The 12,341-nt window shown below is 43.1% G+C and overlaps 1 protein-coding gene across 10 annotated transcripts in view; it reads right to left on the bottom strand.

The window, feature by feature from the left end:
- EIF2B3 (eukaryotic translation initiation factor 2B subunit gamma) overlaps window positions 1-12,341 on the bottom strand; it is a 107,780-nt gene that overhangs the window by 16,638 nt on the left and 78,801 nt on the right. For all 10 annotated transcript variants that reach the window (XR_014228396.1, XR_014228397.1, XR_014228398.1 and 7 more), the window contains one exon: window positions 250-353. Coding sequence is in view for 6 of the 10 variants with exons in the window: in XM_082314259.1 (XP_082170385.1) it covers window positions 250-353 (104 nt within the window). In the remaining 4 variants the exon portion in view is untranslated. The remainder of the gene's footprint in view (window positions 1-249; window positions 354-12,341) is intronic.

The following is a 12,341-nucleotide window of genomic DNA, read 5'->3' as shown; positions in this document are numbered from 1 at the left end:
CACCCAATCTCGTTCTTTGTAACAACAACAACAGAGCTTTTCTGCCAACTTCAGAGGAGCAAGTCCCTGAGCTAGTCTTATGCCAAGAAGCTGTACTTTCCATGAAAAACAAATCCTAATATTATAGGATACCGCACTGTAGAACTGCCACTGTTTACTGGCACTTCACGAAGAAGCAGGAGTAAAATCTCGAGGAAGAAATACTGAAAATGATTACAAATGCACTGTAAATACACCTCTTCTACTTACCTTTCGTTTCCAGTCTCTGATCACTTCCAATCAAACAGTCTTTGATGTCTGCACCCTTCTCTATCACGGCGTTATGACAAATAACACTGCCCTGAAGACAGCACCTACAACATAAACACAAAGTAGAGCAAGAAAATAATTTAAAATGACAGGTACAAAACAAAGGTATCTACCGGAATATCTAAGGAGCCTGTGACATGATCCTGTAAGTAGGTTCAGTTCTGCTCTTTTCTCAAAAACTCCACTATTATTCTCCTGATCCTCACACCCAGTTTCTGGAAAAACTGAAATGCCAGCTGTCAGAATGGGTTTGCAAAAAAAGAGTTTCCAGTTTTACCTCCTGTTAGAACAGATTTCCTCTATATTTCCTTAACAGAATAAATACTGCCAGAGGATTTCATAGACAGGACACTGGCCTGGGACTTGGGACCTGGATCAGGTCTCATATTTTCCACAGACAGTCTGGGTAACTGTGGGGGTGGCTTCTCTGCTCAGCTCCCCAGTTAAAAAGAGGAGCAGCAGCCCAGTCCTTCCCTGTGAATTTTGCTGAGAAGTTTCATATGTTCCAGCTTGTCAGGCACTAAGAAAGGGTGGCAAGAAGGGGCCGATCAATACGTCAGCCAGTCAGCTTTGTTCATGTTACATTCAAGCACACAAACATGATTACTCTGCAGTACTGAACCAATGAAACCCACACTGGATCTGCTCTACCCGCCTTGGACATCTTCACACTCATGTAGCCTTTGACACCACAAAGTCTGAAATGCTACATAGGATGGAACTTTGACAGAAGTCACCTTCTTCCCAAATGTATTTGAATCTGTGATAATCAGCTTTCAAATCTGCTGATTTGATTATCCAGATAGGAAAGAAGTTCAGAGTCCGAGTGCTGGCTTCATATCTCCTCTGCTGAGAGATGCTGAGTGAGTTACTGCATTGGTCTGAGCCCCTCCATCCAGTAAAATAGAAGTTGTGAATCTTTACTAGTATCCATGATGTGTCCTGAAATGCTGTTCACTCAGCATCATGAGTAGTGTTAAATGGTATTAAATGTAATTTCTTTCAAAGTTACAGAGAAAAAAAAGCTAGGATGCACATGATTTGTTTCCTTATTTTCAGGTGTGCAAAGATAGGTAGAAGTCATTGAAGGACAGAAAATTTGAAGGCACCCAGCTAAGAAGTGTCAAAAATACTAAGTCTAACACACATCAAAACCAGCTCATTGGGAGGAAGGTATAAACGAGATATATCATCCCAGAGAGATGCAGGTAATCTGCTCCCTCATATTAATCCTACTGTGAACCATGGCATTTCGTATCTTCTCCCCAGTATTTCTGCTAATATTAATTACAACAATTGTGGATATTCTTGCTGTCCTCAGTCAAACAGCTGATCTCTGCCTGAAGTTTTTGGCTTCAGTGCCTTTCTGCATGGCGAGTTCCACAGTTTAATGACCTGCAGCCATTCCCCACCTTGGTCACAGGCATCACCACTACTCACTGCACTAGTGAAACACAGCTGCACCTCAAGGTCAGGCTGGCTTGTGGGCAGAATTGTTACCCTGGAGTCTGAACTAACAGCATAGAGGGGTTTTGGTATCAGGTCAAAGCCCTGAGCCTCAATTCTGCATTGAATGGAGAGCTAGCCAGCTGTGGTCCTCAGGAGAAGAGAGAAACATCAATCCCCACTCCAGACTGCCAATCCTAAAATTAATCCTAGTATTTTCCTGCTTATACTTCACTATTATCTAGTATACAGAATTTGCCATTAAATGTATTACTGTTGCTTGTGTGAGTCAGAGCAGGAACCATCTGCCCTACAAAACCAGCATTAATTCTGCAGGAGTAAAAGCAATAAAACCGGACCTCAGCCGCAGTGGTTAGCAGTTACGACCCCCCTTGAACAGACTGTCCCCTCTGAACAATTATTCTTTTAACTCGCTTGAATTCCCCTCCTCTGACCTATAAGGAGGCAATATGAGCAATTATGCTACAAGTAACCAGCTCAGGTTGCCTTGGCAAGGTTTTTACTAACATGTTAATAAGATAAAAAGTGGCAAAGATACACAGCAGACCCCCGCCTGCCTTTGCTCTCACACTGTCACGATCTGCTTCCTTTCCAATAGCTTCGTGTGCCTGCGCGGTGGCTCTGGCCATCCTCTTGCGCGACAGCGGTCGCTGAGAGCAAGGGCAACTCTGCATTTGCAGCTGGGCAAGGGAATGAATCGGCGGAGGGAGGACTGCCCACTGCTGCCATCCTGACTTGGCTTTCAACAGGACTAGCGAAGGCGATGGGAGAGGTTGCTCCTTTCCCAGTGAAATGGCTCCTATCCAAAATGCATACTCCAAAATACCTCCTCCTTCATCGCTTTGAGCCAGTCAGATGAGAGCTTTCCCCTGCAAACTTTTAGGTTCCCACCATCTATCACTTCTTCTGAGCACGACAGCAGCCGTGAGTACACTACACCTCTCGGCATTATCCTCACGGAGGAGGATATTCCCCAACGGAGAGGGGATTTAAGCTGCTGGTAGGGAGTTCAGGCTGGAGAATACTGGATGTGTGTTCAGAGCCTACTTCGGGATAGTTTTTCAACTCCCGGAGAAATAATAGCATCGTAAGAAACTGCTGATGACATTAACATCAAAGATAAGGGGTGTTCCTGCCAAACCATTTGTTGGGAGGGACAGGCCAGGGAACCAAGCTGAACTTGTCTGTGCCAGGTGCTCGCAAACCAACCCTTCCCCGGTGCCAGGGTAAAACAAAACCCAGGAACTCCGCCACCCCAGGAGTTTCTTAAAACTTATAAACCCAACCAACAGCAGAAGTTTTAAAACCATACTCGACGCTCAGATTACCCCAATCACACAAACCAGCAGCGAATCTGGCTTTTATTGCTCAAGTGGAACAAAACTTCAAGAGATAAAACCACAATTTGTGGGTGTTCCCTTCACCCACTGACAGATGTAACACAGCCATTTTGAAACCACTTGTAAATGCCTTTTTTTTTTTTTAAAAAAAAGTATGTTATAAAGCCTGCCAAGAGAAGTATTTTGTGTGTTTATTTAATTTTTACTATTTTTTTAAGTTGAAGAGTAAGGAATAAACTTTTATTCTGTTACAGGGTAAATATCACATCTCAGGGCACTCTGCTGTATTCTCCTTGGCTAAACAGCCACCACGGTTCCTGCCTTGCTCAACAACTAGGTGCTATTAGTCCTCAAAGGTGCTCCGACAGCATCCAGCTTCATTTACGCTGTTGTGTGTGTGCATACGCACACATTTGATGTACTGCTTTATAATCCAAACCATATTATTATTTTTCCTAAAATGTAGTATATTTTTAAACTTTTCAACGCGGTGAAAACGGATCTCTTCTGACCTTAAAATCCAAAGAGCATGTTCAAACCCACAAGAGGAACTAATTTGGGGCATTTGATTTATGGCTGAAATTTCAATTTGAATTTAAGTGTAATCACAAACTGAAAGTCTGGCAGCTGGGTGTTTTTCAGAAAATAAATAAAAATATTTAGTGTGTGTCTGCATTCTAGAGAGAGCGTTTTACAAGCCCAGTCCTGCAGTGGGAACAGATGTAGCTAAGACATTAATTTGTTATACAGGTACAACGTGCGAATAGAAGCATATGAGAGAGAGTGTGCGTGTATGTTATGCGCCTGTATCTGAGAGACAGAGGGGCTGACTTTGGGGTGGGTTTTTTTTGAAAGTGAGAGAACAAGAGCAAAAGGAGTAGTGGCCAAGGAGGCATGGGGGGATTACAAGGATTTAGGTCTTTAAACTGCAGACCACCTAACAAGATCACTCTGAAATGCCACTAATTTCAGTTAAGGCCACAGACCTCCCTTCCTCTGCCCTCCCTCTCTCCCCCATTGTAAACAACTAATCCCAGCAGAAAACAACAGAGAGCAAAATGTACACACATTCTGCAACATTCCAGGTCCTTCTTTATCTTTTATTTATTTTTCTAAAAGGTCAGCGTATGTATGGAGGGAGGGGGGAGGGGAAGAAAGCCAAAAAACCTCAAGTCCATCTCTTGTGTGGGCTTGAAGGAAGCTGGGAGAAAGCAAAGTCCAAGAGCATACAATATGGAGCTTTTATAGCACAGCAATTCCTGGACTCGGCTTACTTTCCCCTCCCTCTATTTGTGGCAAAGTCACATAGCTTTAAACCAAAGGACAGGGTGGTCGATTACATCTGAAAGAAATGTAAAGAATTGAGAAAGAATTCCATCTCCTGTCGAAATTATAAATAAGGAAGTATTAGTCCCAGAGACAGGCTGATTTACGCAGCCCTGGAACTGCTGACTTTCCGCCTGAGTATCAGTCTATAAATCAAACTCTTAAATCAAGTGTGTCAATTGCTGCAGCACCGTGATACTTAGGAAAAGCAAGGCACCTACCGCTGAAAGCAGGAAGATTGCCAGGGGACTGAGGTGCCGTACCCTTCTTAATTTTCTAAAGTGTAAATCTGAGATCAAACATCCTTTGGGGGAACGGGAAATCAAAATACGCAGCGCTCAGCACACCGGGAGCGGGCTGCAGGAGTCCAAGACACAGCCCCCTAATTACAGGCTACCCACTGATTATTTAGGACTCTGTGATTAAAGTGATGAACGTTCCTGGGAGAAAGGGGCTTAAGTAACTGAGGTCAAGACCTCAACTGCAGCTCTTGCCCTAGTTGTGCAAGCTTAGGAAGGTATGAATGTCACAGGTTTGCCTTACAGCAAATCTCGTGAAATGCCAATGGAAGTTATCCAGGCCTGCTAGTTTAATCCAATTGTGCCAAAAACCCGACATAATCTCTGTTGGGCAGCAAAGCAAATGAGCTGTCTAAAATGCAACGCTTAAAACTATACACTCACGAGGAAGAAAGAGCCTGAAGCACAAAGCTTAGGACAGCCTGTTGGTAATGCTCCGCCGTGCCAAGAAGTCAGGTCTCTTGCTCCTCCAGATGAGCTACAAAACGGAGAGACTGATTCAGGAGTTAAAAGCAAAGGGTGACATGCCTCGGCAGCTACTTTGCTGACTGAGAGGTAACAGCTGTGGATTTCCCTGGGAGCAACATCCCATTCTGCCCTCACCAAGAAGATAACAGCCACAACAGGCACCTTAATAACACTGAGAGGTGGTAAGGAGGCAGGTAGAGCTCTAAAACCTACAAGCAACCCCTCAAGGAATCCCCCGTTAGCCAGTGGCTGGGACACGTGAACACGGGGATGAGACACAAAAACCATGGGATAACAGGGAAGAGGCAAAAATACTACCGGGAAACTGGAAAATCCTAAATGTTGCCTTCACCAACACGCTTTACGCACTAACGCATTTTTATACCCACACACTTTTACACACAAGCGAATGCAGGGCACTGTGAATCTCACGTTATACACGCAAGTAAATACCAAAGACTACGACAGATGCCAGCAGTACGTGTTATAATTTATAGATGCATTTCAAAGCAAGCATTCTTAAGTGAATTTGGGCTTTGATCTCCTGTTTTTCCCCTTGGGGGTAACAAAAATATTCTACCAAGCCCCCTAAATTCTTCATCCGTCTCTGAGGGTGTTTTCGCTAAGGAGCTTGTTTCATGTCTCTTTTCTAGCCAAGCTCATCACTGTGGTATGGCTCCTTTACACTTCTTCCCCACACCCTAAACATTTTGCATTACATATTGCATATACTTGCCAGCACTCGTATTTTCCAGTGAAAGTTCAACTGACCTTAAAGGATTGCCTCAAACCTACCCTAATGCGTTTTATTAAGTGAAACTTAGGCTGCAGGGGGAGGTCGCCTGGAAGGTTGTGCCTCACCTCTGAAACTTCAGTTAAATCCAGCTGATCTTGGAACAAACAAATTGGTGGCCTTTTATGTAGCTGCAAGCCTGGTTTTGCACGCTTCAGCGAAAGTACGCTGCAAGGAGTTTTACACCAGAAAACCCCACATGCAGGAAAACTGACCTCCCTCCAGATTCTCTTCCGCAGAGTGGGAGGGCCATGTCCTGCACAATTTTACAGACACTCAGCTGATGCCTGGGAAAAGCTATCGATCTCTGCGTGAAGGTAACAAAGCAGAAAAATTGTATGTTCGCTCCCATCTCTGGGTTTGCTCTACCTGCTCGCTAGCTGGCACAGTCAGACTGAGCGGAGTAACTGGCACGCACAGTAGAAAGACACTTTCTCTGGGGTTTTTCAAGGGCAATTCTGGGTTGAGAGCTGCAGCCCTCCGTAGGGCATTACTGCTTAAATCGACTACCGTATCATACGGGCTAGGCTGACAAGGAAAAGGATTTTCTAAATGTCACCCTTACAAACTGAGCCTGGCTTCTTAGAGCTGAGCTGAACTTTTTCAAACCCATGGTCCCCTATGGAACTTACAGGCACGATTCTGGCACAATGTGATAAATTCTTCTTTTTCCATACCCAGGTTGGGGAAGATTTTCAAGAGCACTGGAGGCACTCGCACCCAGATTCCCATGAAAACCCAACAGCAATCAGTTGCTTGTGAAAATCTCCATACCCCTCTTCCACTAGACCCATGTGGCTAGCAGGAGGCAGAAGCTTATTTATAGCTCTGAAGTCAGACGTAACCCTGGCCACCTGAAGAAGCAGATCAGCAGAATGAGAGGAGATGTATTTAAATGCCACTTTTCAGAGCTGATCTGTGCTTTAAGTTCAACATTTGATGTGCAAGATGTTTGGAAAATTGGGAAGAGCTCCCTGCACTATCAGGGAAACATCTGCATCTGAGATTAAAGAACAGGTGATTTATTTAAGACAGATTGATGTACCAGGAAGCTAGCCAGAAGAAAACGTTTTTTGAGGAGCTGATAGTAATAATGGTTCAGACATTCACAAGATAATGGGTACTATATGAGAAATATCCTAAATACATTAGATACAGTGGAATTGGACTGCAGTTAAAAGTAACTGAAAACTAGCCCTGCAAGTAGCTCAACTGCTTTCTGCTCACCGGTTTCCTAGTTTGCCCTCTCTTCTTCAATTTATCTTCCTGAAAGCCAACTCTGCAGGCCAGGAGTTGTCTCTATTCAGTATCTTATACAGCATGTGCATTGAATTAAATAGTAGAATGGAAATTATGGTTCCTGACCAAAAATTTTACAGTTTAAACCCAGGAGGTGTGACAGAAGGGACAGAACATAATTGCTACATAATCAAGAGAAATAAGAGCCCTTTTTACAGGCAAGGACTATACCTAGCTTTATTCATACATTCATGTTTATCCATATCCATGATCTACTTTATCCATATATTTAAGCTGAGCATGTGCTTTTTCTGAATCAAGTTCTCACTTTTCACGTGCTTTCTTGCGATATCTATTCTAACCTCATTCTTCTTTCTAGGGCTAGCATAGGGCAGGGGGGCAATTGGTGGTGTGAGACAAAGTGCCCAGAAGACAACAGCCATCTTAAAAAATGGTTCAAGATACAAAATGTTTGGGAATCGCAGCATAAGCAAATCTTTATTTCCAGCTTTGAAAGCTATGGTGCTGGAAACAACTTCATCTCCTCATTCCTTCTCATGAGGGAATGAGCTGTAAAATATATTTTACAATTTCAACAAATGTTGCCTTGGCAATAGGATCATTCCTTTGTACTGCCATTATCCAAGGGGAAAAAGACTACTTATGCGCTGAACCCCTATAAACGCTCAGTTCCATCCTGGTTTTAATTAGAACTTTCTTCAAACCGCTGACTGTTTCTACATCAGGTGCTGATTTGGCACTATTGAGGAAACAACCAATAAACTTCACAATCAATCTGCAGTTAGTAGTCAATCCAGCTCGGCTTGCTTGTTGTTTTCTTCCTTTGTACATTTTCTCATAGAAAGTAGCAATAAATTGGAGACATGTGGTAAACTAGAGTATCCTTTAACCAGTCACATGTGGTCTCTCTCCAGTCCCCTCGCTGAGTAACATTACAGCATCTGTGCCATCTACTTTGACACAGGTAGTCAGAACAGCTTTAACAAAATCCAACACATAACTTACTGTCTTCATATGACTGAACAAGGAAGATGCTAGTTTTGGCTGACACAACACTTTCGGCGCCAGTCCTTCCTCCGCAAATCGGGGTACTTCGGTCCTTTATACAAATTTTTAATCCAGCCTATTCTTTCTCCCCAGGGATTCAGAACTCCCCAAGGTTTACCACATCTCTCCGTGGGACTCGTCTAACTTTCCCTCTGTCCTCAATATTCACGTCACCTCCCTGCAGTTTTCCTAACCCGCTGAGCGTCACCTCCCTTGCATTCCAAGTTCCCTGATGCTCCAACACTCTGCAGTTTGCTGCCATCACGTGCAGCCTGACCCGAAAAGTATCTGCTTGTCTTTTTAACCCCTTCCCTTTCCAAAAGGTAACCTTAGCAGTGTGTCCTATGGGGAATTTCACCAGTTCTCTTTGGGTAGTATGTTTTTTATGTAGTACCAACAACATGCTATAAGCTTTACAAACACAACAAGGAGAGGAGGTTACTGTTCAGTAGTTCCTGCCCCTGCACACACACACGCAATAAACTAAGTCCCATCTGCAATCCCAGTCTTACAGTTCCTGAACTGAGACTGCCCACTGCATCACGCTATCTGGCAACTGTCTGCTGCGAACTGCTTTCTGGAAGGAACGCTCTCTTTCTCCCATTGCTGTTCACAGTTTGGGATACAGCTTGAGGAGTTTAACGGTGAGGAATCTTTTGAGACATCACATCAAAGCATATCCACATGACAGACACCAGGATAAAGACACCGTTGTACAATTGAAGGGGGAACCTTGCAGTGTTCCACCCACAGAACTGTTAAACGTCAGCAATGCAAATACCAAAGGAAGGCAGTACCTGCCCTTCAGAGCTTGCAATTCTACATCCCACAAACTACACCTGTGCTGGCAAGTCCCTGTGCCGCACGAAGCATCTTTGACCGCAGACTGTAAAACACTCAGGATCGGAGGTGTGTGTCTATACGTTAAAAATGGAAATAGTTAGGGAGACTAAAATGAACACTGGAACAGCTTTCCAACGTGGTCGATAGACCTCAAACTGTTCATGATTTTCAAAGAAGATTGCCATCTTTTAAAGTCAACAGCTGCTGAGTTCAACTCAGCAGGTACTGCCTAAAATTCACTGGCCTGTGCCAGGCAGATGACCAGATACTTCATGTATCTTTTCCATTGTCCAAAAATGATCATCCCCAATGAACAGTTTTTCTGATAAAACTATAAGTGAGACAGGTTGAGCCTCCTTGGTTACTCTGTGAAGATCTGGTACTTCCTAGCTGTGGAGGTGAAATCTTGATGCAAATCTTGAGCTGTCTGCATCTTGCTGTCACCCCCTCTGATAATGACAGCAGCCTATCTATGATTTCCATAAAAACATTGTTTGAAGCATACTGCTTTCCCATATTTCGTTGAAAAAAGAAAAGCAGAAAAATACCTCATTTCAGAGACTAAATCTGCCACATAACCCTTATGGTACTGACTACCGGCATGTCAGCAAGACCATTTCAAAGCATGGCTTACTGTGGACTTGATATTTATCTGAGCTTTTCATGCTTGCCTCCTCAACTAACCTCTAAGTAGTCCAAAGATCAGTTTGGTTTTTTTCCCCTACTACAGTCGCATCTCTTGAATCTTTCCCCGTTCATTTTCCAGGACCAAGGAAGAAAAATACTGTGCACATGACAAAATGGCCAAGCTCCTTTCAGTAAGTGTATACACTGAGACAGTTTTACTAACAAACGAGATTTCGAAATCTCTGTCTGCAGGGATGGAATAAAGGATTCAACATGCTTTTCCTGTTAATATTATTTGTAATGCTCAGAGTACTTCAGCACAAGGTCCTGTATGACCCGAGCAATTAGACAATTCCTGCTGCCAGAAGCTAACAAACTAAGTAAAACTATAAGGCTGGTAAAAATAAAGCAAATGTTTGAAAAAAAACCCAACAAACCAACCACCAATTGCCAAAACAAAAGCTAAAACAGGAACCTGAAGCTGAATTCATCCATTCATATCTAGGTCTCATTTCAAGGAAGCTAAGTGTGCCTGAGTATACCAAATAAAACACAGTTATCACACTCAGGTCAGCATAATTAGTTGTGAGAATGTCTGCAAGCCCCAACAGCAGTAGTTTCTGTTCTATGAAGATATCAGGGTGGAGTTAATGTATCAGAGACATCGCTTTTCATTTGCAAATGGCACAATCTCCCTACATAACCAGCTTCAGTCAGTCTGCCAGTGTTACAGACTGCTCCTTTGCAAGTGAACTGTAACGAGGGGACTCCTGCACCAAAGCCACAGGAACCCAGGGGCCCTCTTGTACTCCACCGCCTCTAATGCAAACAGAACAAACAGAAGGGGCAGCCCCAAGATGCTATAGAGACTGAGGACACGTACAGCTACTGCAGGAGCATTCAGATATACACAGTTTTCAAATGACCTATAATTTCAGCTTGATTAGTAGATTTTCTCCAACTATGTAACTCAGTGCAGTCGTTTGTCACTGAGCTCTGGGGAGCCGTCCAGAGGGAAACAAGAACCGTTTCCCCGCTGCAGCCTGTCACCTGGGCAGTCAGCATCTCTCAGCACTGGCGCTGTGGTATAAATTACATCCCTCCCAGCTTGGTCAAGTATGTCCATCATTCAGCACATATGTAATCTTCGCTATTTTATTGTCTCATTGATGGAAGAATTAGCTGCACAGTGGGAAACACATTAAGAAAGGACTACCAATTATTTTGCCCGTGTTACTAACTTCTTTAATCCCCTGTAATCTCTTCTAAGGGGGGATTCATATCTACTCAAATCACTTCACAGGAGACATATATAACGTAACAGAAGCCCTACAAACCAGGGAAAACAAAAAAGCCTGCTACTGGTCCTCCAGAGTATCGAACACACCAGCCATCGCTGGAGAACGGATCATAATTTGCAAACAGTATGCAATGGCACTGTCCAAGCTAACCCCAGTTCCTTCATCCTTTCAGTTGTGAAGGTCATCATCATCTAGGTCATAACCTCTGTTTCTCCAAAAATGAGCCAACCACAGCCTAACAATAGGAATCTAGTTTTGTTCTAAGCACCTTGTGGTGTTCCCATCTGCCCAGAAAGAATCTATTTACCCATTTCAGAAGCTGGTATCAAATGTGGTGAGGCTATTCAAAACCTTTTTCTGGTTTGCAGATGTAATTTGTGGATCTTGAAGCCACAGGAACTATGGCCCAGGATCCTCAAATCACATTACAGGAAAACCATCAAGAGATAAAAGTTTTTAATCTGGTTTTTGTGTTTTTTGGTTTTTTTCCTTTTTTCTGTATTGACATAGTGAACTGAAGCTGCTGATCATTTTTGCAGCTGAGATGGGACAAAAAACAAGAAAGAAAGAAAGGTAAGATTCAACCCAGAGAAGCTAGAGGTGATGGAAGTGGTAAGGGAATTACCAAGGCAGTGCCATGTATAATCATAGCTCTTGATAAATTAACTTAGAATGCGGAGCAATTTTTGCATCTAGTTCTTCCCAGTCTCCCGACTTTCAGAAATTATTTACCCCATCTTTCTTTCTTCTCTGAGTTATCTAAACAGCTTTGCCTTTTCCATAACATGTGCCCTACTGCAGTCTTCTCAGGCTGCTGCTTCAAGTTGGTATTACTGCAATGAACACTGCTGGGACTAGCCTTCAGTTACCACTCACATTTGACTAGGGCATTAACACAGTAGTTCATTAGTTTGGTGGAGCTGTTCCTGTCAGCATTAGAATGTATATTCTTTAAATGACACAGTTTTTATCCACTCCTCAGTGCAACTCCATAACTTTCTACTATACAATACCTTAGACAGTGTTAAACTTGGCTTACTTGTCGGACATTTGCTATGCAACAAAAAATGAATTAGATCTGTTAAGGCACTTTATTATGCTCATTTTGACCCATCTCAGCCAGCATATACTGACTTTACAATTAAAGTCTGAGATGTTTTCTGAAGTCGGTGATTAGATAACACCTGAATTATTTTAGAGACACTTGGGAGAAGAGATGTTTGTAAAGAGAAGTTGTCCATTGTGGGCAGTTTAAAACAAA

Source organism: Platalea leucorodia (assembly GCF_965183815.1).
Source record: "Platalea leucorodia genome assembly, chromosome: 5".
NCBI lineage: Eukaryota > Metazoa > Chordata > Aves > Pelecaniformes > Threskiornithidae > Platalea > Platalea leucorodia.
Note: the sequence above shows the minus strand (reverse complement) of the source record. Positions and strands in the feature narration are given on the sequence as shown.